The sequence below is a fragment of the Apis mellifera genome, linkage group LG1, assembly GCF_003254395.2.
Source record: "Apis mellifera strain DH4 linkage group LG1, Amel_HAv3.1, whole genome shotgun sequence".
Lineage (NCBI taxonomy): Eukaryota > Metazoa > Arthropoda > Insecta > Hymenoptera > Apidae > Apis > Apis mellifera.
This window is the reverse complement of record NC_037638.1, coordinates 4,943,203-4,964,299: the sequence shown is the minus strand read 5'-3', so window position 1 is coordinate 4,964,299 and position 21,097 is coordinate 4,943,203. Positions and strand designations below refer to the sequence as shown.

Below are 21,097 nucleotides of genomic sequence, written 5' to 3'. Positions count from 1 at the left end.
GATTATCCATTTATTAGAATTTTATTATCAGAAAATTATTTACATTATAAATTGTCCCAAAATGAGATTCAGATTCTAGGTTAAAACAATCAATAATTATCTTACACTTTGTATCTATCTTCTAGGAAAAATAAAATTTAAAAAGAGAATAGAAAACACTAAGATTATCCATTTATTAGAATTTTATTATCAGAAAATTATTTACATTATAAATTGTCCCAAAATGAGATTCAGATTCTAGGTTAAAACAATCAATAATTATCTTACACTTTGTATCTATCTTCTAGGAAAAATAAAATTCAGAAAGAGAGTAGAAAACACTAAGATTATCCATTTATTAGAATTTTGTTATCAGAAAATTATTTACATTATAAATTGTCCCAAAATGAGATTCAGATTCTAGGTTAAAACAATCAATAATTACCTTACACTTTGTACCTATCCTCTAGGAAAAATAAAATTCAGAAAAAAAGTAGAAAACACGAAGAATCGATTATCCATTTGTTAGAATTTTATTATCAGAATTATTATTTACATTATAAATTGTCCCAGGATGTTCAGATTCTAGGTTAAAACAATCAATAATTAGCTTACACTTTGTATCTATCCTCTAGGAAAAATAAAATTTAAAAAGAGAATAGAAAACACTAAGATTATCCATTTATTAGAATTTTATTATCAGAAAATTATTTACATTATATGTTCAGATTCTTTTTTCAGCTTGATCGAATTTTTAATTTTCCTTTTTCTTTGTCACCCAGATTCAGACAGAAATTCGCGTTTCAAATACTTTTAATTGCTTTGCATTTATTCACCTTTAAATTTCTTCCTTCCTCGTGTCTGCACAAAATGAAATGAAATGGATGTTCGATTAAAAAATTAAAAATCCACCTTGTTTCCATCCGTGGAAAAATTATTTTTCAAATTAAAAAAAAAAAAAAGAGGGGAGAAAGAAAGAAAAATGTAACCCACGTGTACACTTAAGCGGCGAACGAGAGACAGATAGAAGGATCGTCGGGGCCAGGGCAAGTGGAATAAAAAGGTTTATGGTTGTTTCGGGTGCTCTATCTTTAGGACCCACATATCATGCCACATCTCTCCCCTCACCGTCCCCGCGATCCCTCTCTCCTTCTTCCTTTTCCACTCCCTTCTCTCCCCCTCCACCGAACCCTCCTCGACTGAGTTATTTCACGGTTAAAATAGTCGAGTGCTCCTCGACTGTGCGTGAGAGAGAGAGATAGAGAAAGAGAGAGAGCGCCTCGAGATGGTTTGCGGCCGTTCGTGCAGTTTCACGCGAAGAAAATGGTCGAAGCACGCCCATGGATTCTAACCGCCGCTTCGTTGTTGCGCCTCTCGAATCTTTCCTCGGAAAGAACTTCTAACCACGACCTCTAGCGGTGATCTTTTTCCCTCTTTAGATAGGCTTTAACGGAGGAACGGCTACCTCGAGAAACGTATTTGGGAATGCTAGGTTTTCGAATAGCGAAGCCACGTTACATAGCTCCTCCTTTGTTTTTTCTTCTCTACTCTGCGTATATTTCTGTTCTTCTATCCTTTCCTCTTTTTCTTCTTCGATCTCGTTCTACGTGGGCAAGATTTATGATGAAAGTTGCAATTCGAATACGTAAATGGGAGTGATCAAGTAATACGAAAGTCGATTAAAATTCTTTGTAACAATTATTAATTATTCGCAATCATCTTATGTTTATTTTAACAGATTTTCTTATCTTCGAATATATGTTTGTCTTTATTTACTTATTTATTTTTCGCGAATATAGAGAGAGATAATAGTAGATAGGTTAAAGTTGGTTCGAAATAATAAGAATTGGTGGATTGGATTTTCCTTTTATCGTAGGATCAAACGCGATGATATTTTTGCGCGTTACGTTCCCCCTCCCCCCTCCTCCCCGGTCGCTTAATAAACGAGTACACCTGCACTGGACGAGTCATGAATGAAGTTTCCACAATGGTGGGGATTTTGGCAAGTGGCTCGAGACCGGATGCGTCGAGATTCGAGCGCATTTCGCTTTCTACGCAAAGTCCCAATCCAAGAGGTTCTTGGCGCGCGTGCAATTTCGATTATCTCGTTTCCGGCCCTCGACTCAGCTTCCGATGGCTAACGAGAGATGCGTTTTTCGTTTCGAAATTTCAAGGATAAAAAATTTATATCTTAAAATATTCTCTAATTGATTAAATGACGAAAATAAGAATATTTCAATTTAATATTGTATCTCGAATATCTGCGAAAATTGGAATACAATTTTTTTATTTTGTATTATTCTTTTTTTTTAATTATGAAAATAATAGGAAGAATTTTTGTAATGCAATTTCTGTTAATATTTAATAAGCATAGAAAAATACTTTAAATGAATGCAAAATATAGAATTGTTTATTTAAAATAGCTCAAAGGACAGAACGTTTCAAGGCGTCTATCGATTCGAAGAAGTCTAAGCTGTCACGTAAGCTATTGGCAAAATTACAAATTTTAGTAGTAGGGCTCAGGGTTGTTAGCACGCATTAATTTTAAACTGTCCGAGATCAATTGCAAGGATATTGAAAATTTATAGACATGTACAAAAGTATATATTTTTTTGTAAAAATGTATTTTAGATTGCTTTAAAAATTTTTGTCTTTTTTTTTTTTTATTAAAATTAACAAGTCGTTATAGTTTCATTTTAATAGATCATGCTTGATTATAAAATTGTATCATTAACTGTGATTACAAATCTTAGGAACGGAATTATAAAATTTTATCTCGTGGTTAAAAATGCGGTGAAATAATTTACAACTTTTATATTTTGTTAAAGTTGAAAAGCTTTACATATTTAATGCCCATTTTGTCGATAGTTCGCTCGTTAATACCGGCGCGAGATTGGAACAAATGAATAATACATCAGCAATTATCGACAATAGAAAGCTTGAAATTTAAGATATATATGTATATGTACAATATTAGATATTGAGGTTAAATTGCTGCGATTCCCTATTTTAAATGGGAAGCATTAATAATTTATTCTTGTTATAAGGCCAAATCACTTAAACTTTATTTCGTATAAAACATATTAGAGGCATGTGTATGTAAATGAAGGCATTATAAATATATCATAAATTAAAATTATTTCAATTGTACTTGTTTCACGAGATCTTATTTTTTTTTTAAAAGATTTCGAGAAAAAAATATTAGTATTTTACCTTTCCAACTTGATTTTATATAATCTTTTCAACAGGCGTTTTAATGAGGAACATAATTCATCCCTCGAGAGAACAATCCATTTAAACTCAAGTAATTGTGGGTAGATGAATTATACTTTGTGACAATTGCTAGTCTTCTTCCGTTAGATAATCTCTACAAAGTTTAAATGTATATTTTGTTCCATTATTCTATGCGAATAAAATTACTTCTAATTGTATATTGGATCTTAAAGTAAATTTTCTTAACTCACTTTAAATGATATAGGTTATTTTATTTAATATTGAAAAATATAATCCGTAAAATATTTCAAGAAAAACAAATTATGAATTTAAATTACTATAATATTACATAGAAGCGATTTAATTTGTTTTTTAAGTGTTTTATCACTTATTTTATAACAAAATTAATATTATAGAAACTACTGTATTCGATTATTGCCACGAATTGACACGAAATCATCAACCGTGTATTTCGAGATTCCAGCCGATCCTATCCGAATTTTTCCGACTTCTCCCGAAGTGTAGATTTACGGGTCACGTGACGATTTCATGTAATTTTTATTATTAAATAATAACACGATTATTTTCGATCGTAAAATTCATCTTCGAATGTAACATCTTTATTTATATCAGTTTAGTTTAGTTTGCAATGTATCTGTGCATTTTCGCATTTCGCAAATCGTTTACGTACATCTTTACTTTGAGTTACGACGTACGATTCTCGACTCTCTTCGTTACCGTCGGTAAATTGGAAATGCGATCTTCTTTTCCTACTTCTTAATTTACAGCCATTTAGGCCATAGTATTACAAATTTGGCTTTCGACACTTTATCTATTACTGTTCGTAACGATAATGTAATAACAACAAGGTAAATGATTATCTAATCACTGCACAAATAAAAAAAAATAAGATTCCAATTAAATAGGCAGAGAAACTAGTATTACCTAACCTAACAAATGCAAAACCGAAGAGTGCCAATGAGATTTTCCCATTGGTTCTCATCATCGGCTAGCAGTTGGAAATCAGGTGGGAGGATGATTCACGCGGTCGGTCGATTTTCCCAAGCGAGTTTACCCGCGAATGAAAATTATCGCTCGCGCGAGTAACGGTTGGCTCTCGCTCACGTTCAGCGGAGTTAAATATTTAAATCGCGGTGGAGAGGCCACCGAGGCCCACGCTCGCTCGGCCGCCTACCACCTACCACGAAACGTTCCGCCAGTTTGTAAAGGGGGAAATATATCTTTTCTCAACCGCGTTGATTTCACGAGTGGATTCTGACCGCTACATGCTACACAGGCGTCGATCTTGAATAATAGCGGCCCAGGCCATTATTAGATTCATCGATTACACATCGATCGATATAGTATGACTGTATTTTTGCGACCATGTCCGAGAGCGCGAGCGGTTGCGCAACCAGATGCAAATTTGCATCGCGGCGCACGTCTGTTGATACATGTGCAGATACATTGTGCGCACCAAATTTAGTTAGTGTCGTCGATGGAAAATTTTTATGATAGATAGATCGATCGATAGACAAGCTTGTTTGGAATGAAATTTATCATTGATCTTAATTAAGATCAACCGAGTTTACGAATTATCGTGATAGTACAGTTTACAATAATAACGAAAATAATTATTTAGCGAATTTTAACAATTTTATTTGTAATTGTCATTAAAGAGATTAAAGAAATTAAGATGGTATTGATTACTATTTTCTTTCGTCTCGTCTATAATGTAAATTTAAATTGCTCGATAAAAATACGTCTTATAAACGATATTTTTGTACGTTAACCGTTGCGTTTGTTTTAGAATCAACTATGCAAAATTATTCTATACGAATATATATATTGACATTTTGTATCAGAAAATAAATATATCATTAAGTTCAAATCGATTCGTTAATATGTTAATTACGGTTTCATGTAATTGACCGTTCTTATCCCTCGTATACTTTTTACTAGATAATAAGCATTTATGATCGTATACTACGATACGTTATTTCACGCTACGATAAGATCTTCGTTTTTTTTCTTTCCTGTTTCATTTCCTGTTGACTGTTATCACATATTGAAAAAACTAATAAAAAGAGATAATATCTAACGTATAAATCATATATGTTCACCGTGCTTGTTAATTTTAAAAAAAAAAAATTCAAACGTAATATATCTATGAATATTTTAATTTCGAAATTACGCAATTCAATTGCAAATACGAAAAAAATTGAATCGATCGATTCGACTTCGTTCACCAATTCCAAAGTAAACCCGGTGATCTAATCATTTTTTTTTACGATCAATCCTGTGTCAGTGTTTCTTGAAATACTATCGTTCAGAAGAAGCTCGTACTTTCTCGTCGTAAATTTAATTATTTTCAAAGGCGTGAAAATAATCCGAGGACAAGAGAGTGGCGAAATGGATCGTTAATTAAATTAGCTTTCCCGCTTTCCTCGGACGGATTCGCGCGTACGAAAGGAAGAGGAAAAGGCGGAGGAGGAAGAAGACGTGATTATTTTCGATTCTCGGGAAACCAGGGTCTCTTTGGCTGGCAGGCGGCCAAGCGTGGGCGATTATGAGAAATAACGAAAAGGCGTGTGCTACGTCCGCATAGAGTCGATGCTTTCTTTCATTAAGTAAGCCTCGTAGGTGAGACACAGGAATTTCGTTCACAAACGATCGACAATGCAATACATCCGCATTCGAACTATGACATTATTTTATCAACAATCGAAGAATTGTTGCTCTGAGGAAAGAATATATATATATTAAATATTTATGTTTTAGTAATATTTTTAAATGGTTTTTTTTCTCCTTTGTTTCAGGTAAGTCCATTTTATCAAGCAGATTTTTCGTCCATACTGAACACACTTTTAAGAGGCGCTCTTTATACGTTCGACACACGGAATGCCAGATTGCGTGTACATAATGAGTGAGTTCGCCTTTTTTTTTGTAATCACATACTTAATACATTTCTTTGATTCTACTGAATTCGCGAATCTTCCATTTCTTGTTACACAGTCAAATTGATGACTCGTCTAAAAAGATAAATAAATAAATAAATTGTCAAGCCAAATTTCATTCGACTATAATATTTATAAATTACATAAAGTATCAAGAAGAAAGTGAGGAGTAATATTAAATAAAAAAAAAATTTCTACTCTTCTTAAAGAATAATTTACCTGTCTGCATAAATTGTAAAAAATATATTCAATATATTTTCACGCTTGATTAATGTTCGCTGGAAAAAAAAGGAAGAATAATAATTATTATTATTATTATACTTTTACCAATGTCGGTGTCATTAACGGATGAATTGTGAACGGTGCGTAAAAATCCTGTAAAATGTTACTATGCATCAGTTGGAAAGGGGTTAGAGCGTGTTCCATAGCCGCCCACGCAATCCGTCGACATGATTTATGACGATTCGTGAAGATTGTGCAAGACGCCATGCCACGGAAATCCTGGAAGATCGAAGAGATAATTTTTAAGCTCAAAAGAGATGATGCATGATATCCTGAATGAGAAATTGAATAGTGTCGTGGTAGAGAGTGTATCCGCGTGTGGTGGAACTTACTCCCTACTTTGTAAAAGTCGTGCCACGCTCCCTTTTGCGAGGAGGAACACTTGACGAGAATTGATCGATGTTCGAGGTTAGAAGAAGGCTTCGAGGTTGATCTCGATTGTTGATTGGGAAAATGGCGGAGCGGCGGATCGCTTAGGTTACCAATAACGAGCATTCGGTCATCCTTCGACACTTGAGGCTAAATATATAAATATACAAGATATTTAATAATACAATAAAATGGTAATAATCTAAGGAAAAAGTAATAATCTAACGTGATGTAATAAGGAAATAATAAGCTTACCTTGATTAAATTGTAATAACATAACCTAAAACCTTAACTTGATAAACGTAAAGTTTGTAATACATAACGTTCCAAGTATCGTGTCAATTTTTTAATTTACAATTTAATAATAAAATTGACTTGAAATCTGTATCTCTTTTTGTATAATCTCATCCCCGATAAGAGATATAAATAAAATTACCAAGATTCGTTATGCATCTTATTTCAGTTTAACACAAGTTCTATCTAACCTAAGTCGATTTGATATGTTATATAATAAATTCAGAATTTATATAAAATTCTAATTATTAAATATTCAATATTATATAACGTTATTTATATATATTTTATAAAATTTTTAATTTGCAATTTAACGATAAAATTCGATCTTGAAATTGATATCTTTCTCTATATAATCCCGTTTCAATAGAAATGCCAAATAAAATTACCACGAATCGTTACATCTTATTTCAATTTCAAATAGCTATTAGCGGACCTGGTTATTACCACCAAGATGCCGTCCGACTTCGAATAATTATTACGAACGTAATACCGCGACGAAGAATCCGGAGAACCGTTTCGAACATTTTTCAAACTCCTTCCTGGAAGCTATGTTATTCGATAATATCTACTTTGTTTGAATTTTAAATGAAAACACGATAAGGATTTATAAAAATGATAAAAAAAAGAAAAAAAAGAAAAAAAGATCATGTACGTGGTAAAAGCAAAAGAAAATCCACGACGGGAAACATTGTTGGCGAGATTTTATAGAATCCACGATGGTGAATCATCCGATAGAAACCGGTCTTCGGATGACGAATGTTCATCATCGACTGGCGATACTGGCGTTAATTGCCTCGATCTTCCACCAAGATCGATTAACCCAAGAACGTTAATACGTTGCACCATGTTTTCACCGTGATATTTTGTGTTCGATGGAATTGAACGTCGAGATTGGATCTGAAAGATGTTAGTTTTCTTATTAATTAGGTATTGAAAGATTATTCGGTTAAAGAGAACGATATTTAATTAATTAAGAGAACGAAATGAAATTAATATGAATTAATCATAAATTAATATAAAGTAACAAATACCTGCTTAAAAAGTTTCATAAACTTATTGAAACTTGTTGAACACTCCTATAAAAATCAAATTACCCGCGCTTACACAGTTTCAGTATCCGCCATTTTGTATAGATTACGGCGAAAAGAAAAATTAATAATAAGAAAAATTCTCGAAATCATCTTGGATGCATTGATAAATCTTTCGACAGATAGAATTTCTTGTGGAATAGCGCCGAGAGAGTTTCTACGTTCTTTCGATGGTACCAGTAACCTTTTGAAATATAAATTAACCGCGATAAGACGCCTTTGTCGGCTCACTTTGCGTGCCGCTGTTGCGATCACCGTTTTCCATCGTTGCCACAGCTAGTACCGTCGGCGGTGCGTGTAGTACACATGTGTAGTAGAGTTCACAACGGTCGTGAAATTCTCGTTCGCGGCGAATTTCTAATTTAAAGGTTGTAATCGCAATCACACATTGGCCAAAAGTGATTATTATGTGACACAGTCTATGTGGAAAAATGATTTTTTATTCGACGACATGCTGAAAGTGTAAAGGGAGAAGAATTTATCAATGGAATTTCTTTAGAAGAAATTAGATTATTTACTCAAGAGAAGTTTTATTTTTTATTTAATGTCATTGTATTTTCGTTTGAAAATTTAAATATCAAATATTGGACTTCTCGAACTGATTTTTTTTTAATTGAAAATTTGGAATAGTGAAAATATTAAATTTGGATTCAAAAAAAATTTTCTTTAAATAACAGATAATCTATTCTATAATTTTAATTTTAAATTTGTTCGTCATATTTAAATTATATATTTTTTTTTATGTAATGTTAGTTATTTTAAATACTATCGATTATAAAATAATTCGGCGAAGAGAGAATATATTTATCAAAGTATTCGATTGGCGTCATAAAATATACTGTTTTTAATTCCCAAAGAAGATTAATGACGTGTTCGATGATTGATTCGCTAATACCGCAGATATATCGGTATTAAAAGTAATATTATCTACGATAAATATAGTTCGTTATACTTTTAATATTGACGTAACGTTATCTAAACTGTTTTATGTGTAACATACTAAATCTATCGTATAAGTTGAAATTGTCAATCAAGTAATGAAATATTCTTTAAAATAAAAATTATTTGATTAATGAATTTGAATCATATCAATTCTTAAAAAATTTATCAATATTTTTAGGTAAATTAATAACTATGCCAATATTGAAATTTTGAAAAAAAATCTATCAATTAACTAAAATAGATTTATCATGATAAAAATAAATAACAATGTATAAAATTTTGTTTTTATATAATTCTTCAGTCTAAACTTGATTCCATTATATTTCTATTCCGTTTCTTATTTCGAATTTTCGGTTCTATAATAAGCAAGGACAGCCGCATTTATCAAACTGACAGAATTGTAGGTGGTAGCCATTTCAGATGTTATGTTTTAGGGAGAAAGACTTAGTTGACAATTTAAAATAACATAACTAGTTGAACTAATCGTTTAACAAATAACGTATCGCTTCGAATCTTTTATCATCTAATACATGAAAAATATAGGATTGAAATATCGATTCAAACTGTATACTATTAATCAAACATTCTTCTTTTACATATAACCAACAATTTTTCTATGATTTTGATCATATACATAATATTCAAAATAAAAAAGATGTTTGAATATTATATAAATAAACAAAAAATTAATTTAATTGATATATTTAAATTGCCTAAAATAGAGTGGATTCTCATTTGAAATGAAAATATATACTTAAAACAATATACGTACCTTTCGATAAAAGTATCTGAACTAATTATAACAAATACCAAATGCAAAAACTATCTTATTGTAATCGATTATGTAATCAATTGAATGAAACATCGTTTCAATAGCACTTAATCCTGTCCCAAACAATCATTATCAAATATCCAACAAATCATTACCCTTTCCATAACCTAAAATCCACAATATCCGTCGAAACACGGTTGTCACGTTGATAGGCTCAGGATCGCGGTGCGCACCGCATCCGTCTCGATGAAACAATAATTTCAGTATCGTTTCTAATATTAATTTACGTAACTAGGCAGAAAATAGCTGCGACAGTTGATTTGCTCGTGTTTCGTCAGCTTTGCAGGTTGCGGTCACTGCGGAGAGAGCGACGTTCGAGACTGAATTATTATGGCGGTATACACACACCCGGGTATAGAATCCATGTTCATTATGTATATATGATATACGTTTATATACGATTCTACACGTATGTATGCGCGTATTTGTACGCGTAACTACGTTTTATATGTAGAACTGAACCATCGAGAATCGACCAATCGCCGCTGCCGAACGATAAACCTGGAATTGATCCACGTATTTGTAAACCTGCCCCAAAGTACAGTTCGTCTCGTTTCGACGTTGCTTCCCGTAAAACCGCGACTTCGTTTTATGGTTGATTTCGGGATCTAATATATTGATTTGCAATATTGTGTAAAACAGTGAATTGTAATTTTGTGATGTTTCTTCCAATTTGTTTTATGTTTCTTCATATCTTGGATTTAATTAGAGATCAATAATGAATTTATATTTAACACATTTAACCGAAGATAAAATCTTTGCATCAGAAATGTAAAAGTGAAAGACGTTTATTGTTTGTTATCGTTCCAATTTTAATATGTTAAAATTTCAAGAAAAATAGAATCGATAATAGTTCAAAGGACCATTTTCCATATTAAAATGAAATTATGTTAAATGCAAAAATCTTCATACACTTTTTTGAATGCTCTATGCCATAGCAGCAAGAAATATTCATATTCGTTTGCACATATTTGTACATTTTCGTGCAAAAAAGTATCCCAGCATATATTTTTATTTTAAAGAGGATCCTTTATGGCTATCAGCATTTCAAATGGTCCTCGCATAAGAAGCTGCCTCGGGTCGAATCGTTCATGTGAGTATCACGTCATCGTTGTTTCCTAACCTCCCTCAACGAAGTTCTTCGCCTAACCATGTCCCAACATGTTCGTAAGCCGACCGTCAGATCTCTTTTCTTGATCCTTAATAGACAAGGTGGCTATTATATCTCCAGGTGCGTGTTAAGAGAAGAGATGTCGACTCTTAGCTATGGTAATAAATCCTGCGGGACATCCTCAGGTAGACGATAGCCTGGGATCGTCTTACTACGAGTTATAAGGTTCTTTTCGATCGTATCCAGTGACGCAAGATTGTTAGGTTAGGTTGTATTCCTCTGAGAAAGATCTGTCATAGATTTTAGATTAATAAACAAAATTTTATATTAGATTCTTTATTTTAAATATTTTGCTCTTTCAAAAATTCGGAAAAAATTTAAAGCTACTTATATATATTTATTACAAATGTTAAAGAAAAATGATTCGCTATTTTCTCGAGTGAGAGTTCGATTTTTGTGACGATAAGTTGTTTCATGCGAAACTGGGGAACTTGTGATATTTGGGTCATCGATTTAGCTCAAATTTTACGCGTAGTTGGTTGGAACATCCTAGCTATAATAATCTATTGTATTAAATGCATGGATTGCATTATATCGAATATCGTACAATATTCGGATTATTATTCGAATATTGAACGTCTTGGATTCTGGCCTACCGTACAATATATGAATACGTAGCATAATACTTATCTTTCTCTTCTTATGCATATAATTACGCATATTTCTATTATATCTATTTATAACTATTCTTTAATTTTATCAATTATTTTGGGCTATTTTTTCAGTATTAAAAATTATTAAAAAAATAAATATATATTAAATTTAAATTTATACGTTATTTTATTGATCAGAAATAATAACTTTTCCGTTTCGTCCTTTTCATACGTTTATTATATATATGAAAAAAGCAATGATTTATAATCGTGCATATTTTATATAAATTTATATTCAAAAAAAGATTAATGATTAAAATCTCATCAAAAATTAATTTAATCAATGTTAAAAAATCTATTAGCTGAGATATGTAGTCGTATATTTAGTTGCACGCGATTTTGCAATCCTATTAGCCTCTTTTTATTAAATGAAACACCGATCGATTCGCGCTCGATCGATTAAGCAATCCTCAACTACCAGCTGAAACATTAATGGAATACATGTATAAGACTTGTTTCTATAAAAAAAAATCTTCGTAACTTGTTTTTTCGATATTTTTCACTAATGAGTAAATTAATGTGCAAGTTATTTATATATTATTGTTAACAGTATATATTCAAATAAATTTTTTTTATATTTCATTTTAGATTGTTATTACATAAATTTTATCAAATTTACAAATTTTCATTCTCCAATATCATGGAATATTAAAAGAGAATTAATAAAATGATAAAATTTCTTTTCCAAGTTAAAAATATATTCCAAATTCAAATTTTCCAATTTTATTTCGATAAAAAATTACTTTTGATATTATATATTTTCAATAATATCAATATTATTTTCGTTCAATCAAATCGTGTGCAATCAATTAGAAAAAAAAATCTATTTTCAAAAGTTTCCAGATTATTCAATTTTATTATTTCAACGAAAAATTAACAATCTTCGAAGTTCCAACGATCTTAAAGCAGTATTCTCAACTCTCTTACAGATCACGCGAGCCCTCTTATTTATCGCACAACTTCGATCGATAAATTTTCGATCCACGGTAGCCACGGAACGTGAATTGCTTTAAGGAAAATCTATCCAGCCGCGTTGCATAAACATGCCCCCATACCGTGGTGCTCCCTACCTCACGTGTTGCCTCTGAAATCCACTGACCTTCTATTGTTTTCGCCCAGACAAATCGCCATTCCCCGCGAGAAGTTTCACTTCTTGCTCTCTCTAGCTTCGTGGCTACCTTTTGCACCGGTTTTACCGACTCGAAGACAGAGATGGAAGAACGGCCTTTAACGTTGGTTAGAGATGGACAAAGACAAAGAGAGGGAGAGTTGGTTTGTCCAAACGGTAAAAAAGGAGGAAGAGAGAGAAGGAGAGGGAGAAGGACAGAGAGACAGGACAGAGAGATTTCGTGCTCATCTTGCGAAGTCGGCACGAATCCTCCACAATGTGGCCGCATCGATGCATCTTGACCTTTTTCCTGGATCCTTTCAAATGTCATTAAACCAGAGGCTGGCACGATCTCGTTGGAGAAGGCCTTGAGTGGAAACTCTGAACATTGCACCATCGGACTACTTGGATGGGAAGGAGATTAAAAACGAGAATAAATTAACGTTGGTGGCCACGGAACCGTTTGTTCCGTGCAACCGTTTTGGGAATAGATTTTGTTGAAGGATGCATATACAGGGTGTCCAGAATATTGGAATCAGAAATTGTGTAATTATTTTAATCTTATAATTTGTGAATATTAGTGAAAACAAATTTATTTTTTAAATCTTTGAAATTTTAATTTTTTAAATGTTGCAAGGATTGGTGGAGAATTTTAGGGATTTTGTTGAAGTATGTATGAGATTTTCAAGATATCAGAATGAGAGAATAGAATAGAAATTGTACAATTATTTTTATTTTGATTATTAATGAAAGAAGTTTATTTGAGCTTTTCATATAAAATTTTTTTATATGAATGCAAGATTTAATTTTTGATCATATATCTTTTTTTTATCATATACCATTAATAATTAATATGTATTTAATGTTAAAATTGATCTCTGATGTTAGAAATTTAAATCGTCGTATCTTATTTTTATCTTTGCTTTTATCAAATAACATGTAGATATAAATAATTGAAATAAATAAGCAAATATTACAATTCCATTAACACAAATTAAATATGACTCATTATTACGAGATAGAAAATAATTTTTATCCTTATATCTGTCTGAAGTCTCGAGTGTTGCTCAAACAAGATAAATTTATTATTAGCGTTAAAATTACCTGTTACGAATATTTCACAGACGTTTTAGCATACCTACATATTTAAGTGTTATAAGTACAGTGATTGGTGGAACAATTATTTAAATAGTTACAGTTCATCATTGAAAATGTTCATAGTAATATTCTACGATATAATGATATTAATTAATCAATAATATCAAATTATACTATTATATTAATCGTGACTATTATATTACGATTATTATACTATTTTATTATACAAGGTGATTCATGAATTTGTACCTGAAGAGATGAGTCTATATACTAAAATAAGTGAAAAACGTCATACGATGTATGATGAACGATATCTTTCATCTTGTACATGAATACAAAATGAAATTAAATTAACATTTATAAATATTATTATTATATCAAATTATCCTGTTGAAATAAATTTTATTTAAAAATTTTGTAATATTTTTATCTTAAAAAAATTGAAAGGAAAAATTAAGAATAGTAATTAAATTCAAGAAAATCTAAATTTTTCATTTAATAATCATTTTATTAAATTAAATATATTTTATCTTTTTTTTAAAGGACATATCATTAGTTTAAAAGTAGTTATAATTCGGTAATTTTTTTTTTATATAATTGAAATAAAACAATGATTAAAAGTTTTGCGAATTAGCTTGATTTTATAAAATTAGAAACGAATAATTTAGTCGATTAGTCATCGCGCATTCGTGACATTGCCTTTATTATCTCGCAACAGTTGATAATTTTAATCTCAAGAGTGAAATTCAATGTTCTGCAAATAATGTAATTTCGCCGAGTTTGCATATTTGGATATAATCGTTCGTTTGTAAACAACGTAGTATAACAATTATAGCCATTTCTTTAATTAAAGAATACACGATAAAAAAATGATAAAAAAAAATAAAACGAAAAATTATCAAACGAAAATTGTATTGTGATGCAATATATCATAAATTATCAATGATTGAAATTATAATAAAAAATTTTTAATCGAAGAGTATAAAAAATTATTATAATAAGAAAATTACGATCGAAAATTAATATAATGAAAATAATACAATAATCGGATTATACGATCTTATAGGTGATAGATAATATCAATTTCAAAGAGAATATGTATTGCGTTCAATAGAGATTCAATTAAAAGATAGAGATAGAGATAAAGATTACAATTATGCATTGGAAAGAAAAAAAAATGAAAATACTCTTTTCTGTATTAGAATTAAAAATATACTATTCGAACTTTAAAATGATTATGGTTGTATACAAAATATAAAATAGGTAAAAATTATTAAATCAAATATCTAAAAATAATATTAAGATAAAAGAATTGGAAAAAAATCGTTTGCAAAATCATCCTGATATAAATAATGTAACGTAGTCTTATATTTCATAATTAAGAAAAAAAATTAGCATGAAGATAGCACAGTAAGTAATGATGATAATTAAATTCGATTTTATGCGTCTTTTTAGTTGACGTAAGTAAGTACATGTGTATATTTGTGTTACGTCACGCACATTAAAAAAAAAGGCGATAAAACAAAGAATTAACATAAAGATATAGTTTGTTTGTATCGTAAATGTATCTGTTCTTATGCAAAAAGCATGATTCTCTAGTGAAAATTACTTCATGATATTGGAAATGTAAAGTTATTTAAATTTTCAATGAAAAATCGTTTTCTTATTAAAATTAGGAAAAAAAAAAGGATAAAAATTTCTGAAATAAATTTTTCTTAATTAATGCGAATTTATATGTTACATATATATTATATAGAAAATTGAAAAAAAATTAGGTTAAGTTTTATAATGGATAAATATTCAATATCCAATAAAAACTGAAAATAATTTTAAAATGAATATTATTTGAAAAATATACGTATAAATTTTCAGTTAAACATGAATAGCTAATATCTTGCATTAAATTTTTAAATTTTTGAAGAATTCATGACTAACTAATCAGTTTTCCATGTTTGTTTTATGATGATATTATCTATTGCATTAGTATTTATTATCAATGAATTTCTAATATACGAGAAGTCAGTTTCTAATATAGAATCTTTATGATAATTTATATATTTAAAAATATTTTATGAAAATATCAATTTTCAATAAAAAATAAACTTATATACTACAAAGTTAATTAAGAATCTTCTATTTTAATTTGTTATACTTTGTAAATTTCATTATTGACCATTGGATGTAATAATAAATTTAACATATAATTTTGGTTACGTTCATTATTCTAATTGATGAATGATAAATTACAATTATAACTATTAAGTTAAAAATTAACCTAATCAAAATTATTATGACATAATATTATATCAATATAAATATATAATTTATTATTTAGCATTAATTAATATTTAAATTAATTCTACTATTGCTTATAAAAAAATTATATATATATTTATATTTAATATATTCAAATTTGATATCCAATAATTTTATTGTTTATTTATAGAAAAAATAAATTTAATTAAAACTACTATTTAGTATATGTAAACTTATTTATTATACATTTAAATTAAATCTTTATTTGTTTTCTTTTCAATGGATAATAGCAAACTGTTAAACTATTTTATAGGTTATGTTGCCCAAATTATAACCATATTTTTTATATACCTATTTAACAACAATTTTAAATAAAAAACAAAAATCAAAAAATTAGACAAATTGTAAAATTTCTAGTCAATCTTCGTTTTTCCTTACGTTGTACACGATACGAAGCACAATATATGATGTGACAAAGTGACGACTGACGATGCGATTGAGATCCATCTTTAGTTCCTCTGTCGAAGCAACAAGATAGCAGAAGAGATGGCATAGTAGCCAAACGAGACAAACCCATGGAAGTGCCGACTGCTCTCGGAAGAAAAGAAGGCGAGGAAAAGAAAGAGTGGCGGAGAGAACTCGCCATGGTACGAATCGGCTCGAGACGTGCTGCCAAGGGAAAAGGCTTATAGTCGTGGCGAACCGGTTTTCCGTATCTCCGATGACTCATCCTCCGCGGCGACGCTGCGTCAAGTGCATTTCCTGGCCTGGCGCATCCTAACCTAAACTCTCCCCTTCCCTCCACTTCGCTTTTCTGTCGTTCGTTTCTTCTCGCTTCTATTTGTGCATCCGGCTTGTGCTGTCTTTCTTCAACTTTACAAGGTGGTCTCACAGTGGTGCTCAGACTGTTTTGAAATTCGCGCAAGATGCAATATAATCACCATTGAATAAGATATTTTATGGATTGAAGATTATCGAGATATCTTATGAATGTGTTGATACTTGGATAGTGTAATTTAAGCAACAATATAGTGGTTATTTTTGATCCATATATATTATAGGTTATATTGTGTTAGTGTTTAATTGTGTTAGTGTATAATTTCATCTTTTGAGTAAATTTTGTTGACGAGAATATATAAAAGATATATATATATATATATTTTATTATATTTTATTCTTATCTTAATTCTATTATTAGATTAAAAAAATTAATATTGTTAAATTGTTTTATTGTTTTTTTCATAAATATCCAATATGGCTGAATATTATATATTAATCCATATTATAATCACTTCTCGGTTTTATCATTAGGACAAATTGATACATGATTTCATCTAATAATACATAAACTACAAAACTTAAATCTTTTCCGGCCACTTTATTAAAATCCTTGATTTCTAATTCTCGACCTCTGTCATTAAAAAATAAATTCCATTTATCTCATTGACATCGAAGCCCTCGGTCACGTAGCGATGTAAGTGGAAGAGAATATAAGATTTCCCATCGTGGATTACGGGACACGATCATCTTTGCACTTCTATTTCTTCGTTTCACTGTTTAGAACTGTGCACCTGCGTGAAATTATATGCGGAAAAGATAATTCATTCGGTCGGACACAAAGGTACAAAGTTCAAGTGTAGCATGCACGGTTATTAACTATATGAAAAATGGTATAATCTAGTAAATGTAATGAGATTCCAGATTAAAGTATCAAGTCGATTAATTTAAAAACCTGAATTGTATATTGAATTTTGAATTTTTTGATAGATAATATAACATAATTTATAATTATAAGTATTATATTATAACAATATTATATAGATTATTATTAAACAATTAAAAGATAGTTATTAGCTTTGACAAAAAGTATAGTGAAATGATTTGATAGAAAAATATTTTGGACACAATTTTAAATTGAAGTAATTGAAATGAAATTAGGTATATTTGAATTAATTGAAAAAAAATTTTCAATACGATAATAAATATCAAAATGAATTAATGATGTCAAAATTTTTCTGACTTTCATGTTTTTCTAATAATTTTAAAATAATATAATAGCATTAGATATATTCCGATTAAAAAATTTTTATATACCAACCTTTAGTTACAAAAATCCTCTATTCTATCTTCTAAAAACACTCTGTATATCAAAATAAATAACTAAAAATTAAAGTCTATATTTTCATACTTTCTATAAAAAAATAGTTTGTAACATTTTATTCGAACTACATTGTATAATTTCAATTCGTTATTTTTTCAAAATTTAATTAATTCGAAAATCAATTCCAATGCCATATTTTACGATTACCACGCTTTATTTGTCTCACCGACAATATCCTGTTTCCTATTGGACCAGTTTCCACCCAGAGTTTAAACGAGTCCTCATCCAATGAAAATTGGCCCTCGTTCACTTGACAACAGTACAATTAAAATTCGCCGGCAAATCACGAACATTAAAACAGACCTAACCTAAACAAGCTTGGTCGCGCTTGTTCGAAGTCTAATTTAATTGTCACGCTCATTCTCTTTTTTTTTTTTTTTTCTCCTCTTTCGTGATGATAGCAATTTTTATAGCGCGAAGAAGGATGGGCGACAAATGAAAACGGTTTAAATGAGTCTTGTTGTGTGACAGTAGTGGTAATTGCTAGGAAATTACGGGTCGTAAATATTATAGCGGAGTACAGTTGCGGGAACTGCGTGAAAAGTTGATGGATTGTTTGGTAGTAAAGAGTGTCACCTGAATGGAGGCTTTGTGATTTGTAATTACAATTGGACTAGATTTAGATAATTTTAATGTATAAAGATTGAATTGTATTGTGTGTATCGAAAAAATTTTTAAATTTTCCTGAATTTAAAATTGATAGATATGTCTAATATTATTATGTGTGACTTGTGAAAATTGAAAATGTCGAATTGAATTTTTTACATTTCTTTCTCGATTAATTGTTAAAATGTTTCTTCGACAGAAATTTAAAAAATATTACACTTTATTAGTTACCAAATCTAACATGGATAAAATTATACACTTTTCATAGGCTTAAATACTGAAAATAGCATAGAACGACATCGAATCAAAACCAACAAATCTCGTACAATCAAATAAATCTTGCCAACCAAAAAATATTGAAAAACAGAGCTTATATACCTCTGACATTTTCCCAATCTGTCGATATTTCATGCATACCCGGAAACACTGTGCAACAATACAAAAGAGGCTTGAGTAATTTACCAAAATGTCAAAGGCCTGAACCTGAATCCAGGGATTTATTTTTCATGACGCGGTAAGGCCGTGAATAAAAGAGAGAAAAAAAGGAGAATATAAAAAAAGGGAGAAGGGAAGAAAAGGAAGAAAAGTGAATAAAAAGAGCAGTGAAAGGTCGCGGATCATTTGCCACGGGATGAAGGAGATGGTGGAGGAAGCTTCCTGTTGGAGAGGTTAGGTGAAACACTCTGGCAGTTTGATTTATGACCGACGTACCGAGTTATCGCTTTGCCAATAGTGGAAATCGAGGAGAAGAACGCCGTGAAACCGAGGATAAAAGAAAAAGGGTTTCGGTGATGAATCGATGAACGTTTTCCCGCCTTGTTCTTAATCAATGCCTTCTTCTTATTTCCTCGATACACGTAAACATTGTAGATTGAACTGATCGTTTCTCTTTTGAAAAGAAAATTGGTTACGTGAGAAGTGTTATGTTTAGGGAATTTTTTTTAGGAATATTCAATAAATGGTTTAATGGGTAACGATGTGGAATTATGATTTAATATATAATGTATATCATAATTTATGGTACAAATAATTTAATGAAATAAAAAATTCTAAAAATTTGAAATTTTTCAAATTTAATTCTTTGATACTTTTAATATAATTTCGTTTTATTTCAATCTATGGAATCAAAAGATATATAGATATATATAGTAATATTATATGCAATAATTTATATAATTTTTCAGGCATTTTCAATAATCGGACAAAAGAATGTTTTGAACAAAAACTAGTCAACTTTTGATTAACTATATATCTCGATATTAAAAAAAAAAAAAAGAAAAATCATTTTACAAACATATAAAATTAAAATGACATCGAGATTATTTCAATAAAGTCAGGGAGTAAAGATAGGATCGGTAGTGATCATGGGTCGTTTTATGCTCACATTTCTCTTTCGAAAAACAATTCAGAAACGCGATAAGAGCCAATAGTACCGAGGGGAGTGAAGCGTATTTACCATTCCAGAAACCACCCTACGCATCCGTCTTCGACCGTTGCATGGGGGAGCACGTACGTTCTGTAACCCCCCGTAAGATTCGAATTAGAATGAAATACGATGACAACGAGCGAATCGTGTTTTGCTTAATAGAATTCGGTCTTCGATGGGGCAAAACCACCTTTATGTTTGAAATTCGTCTCTCGACAAAACAATACATCTTGGCTTTCGAGGTGAAATTGTTTCAAAATTTGAGACATTTTTTTTTGTAAATGATATGACAAATATAACAAACTTGATAATATATATAATAAATATATTATATTTATTATATATATAATAAATAATAAATATAATATAATATAATATAATATATTTATTATATATATAATAATATATTATTCTGTCTCAACAACTTGATTGACAATAATATCTTACTTATTTTTAGAAATATTAAAAAATGTTTCAAATATTAAATTAAATGGATTCGACGTAAAGACATAAAATAATATAATTTTTTTTTAATCCATCTTGAAAGTCAACTTGTATTTTTTTAAATATAACTGTATATCTTTTAATGCATCATTTATAAAAATTACTAAACTATTTAGAAGATATTTAATTATACTTAATTGCTAAATTAAGTAATT

General features: G+C 29.9%; 1 protein-coding gene and 1 long non-coding RNA gene across 18 annotated transcripts in view; one reads left to right on the top strand and one right to left on the bottom strand.

Annotated features, from left to right (window-relative positions):
- The window catches only part of LOC408616 (transcriptional enhancer factor TEF-1), a 181,833-nt gene that overhangs the window by 46,681 nt on the left and 114,055 nt on the right, over nt 1-21,097 (top strand). For 2 of the 8 annotated variants that reach the window (XM_006562526.3, XM_006562523.3), the window contains exon 1: nt 6,012-6,118. The exons of the other annotated variants lie outside the window; for them this stretch is intronic. In XM_006562526.3, the coding sequence (XP_006562589.1) occupies nt 6,094-6,118 (25 nt within the window). In that variant the 5' untranslated portion in view covers nt 6,012-6,093. Of the gene's footprint in view, nt 1-6,011; nt 6,119-21,097 lie in introns of those variants that run through there. 8 annotated transcript variants of the gene reach the window in all.
- On the bottom strand, nt 207-11,834 carry LOC100577822. 10 transcript variants are annotated; one of them, XR_003306495.1, is made up of 6 exons: nt 9,900-11,834; nt 8,129-8,639; nt 6,477-7,994; nt 3,884-6,224; nt 3,193-3,346; nt 207-1,582 (listed from the first exon to the last, which is right to left on the bottom strand). It is a non-coding gene; the product is annotated as an uncharacterized LOC100577822 (long non-coding RNA). The 10 variants fall into 10 exon arrangements; XR_003306496.1 differs by lacking the exon at nt 207-1,582 and having other exon boundaries at nt 2,779-3,346; nt 4,138-6,224; nt 9,900-10,702; XR_003306494.1 differs by lacking the exon at nt 207-1,582 and having other exon boundaries at nt 2,779-3,346; nt 9,900-10,701.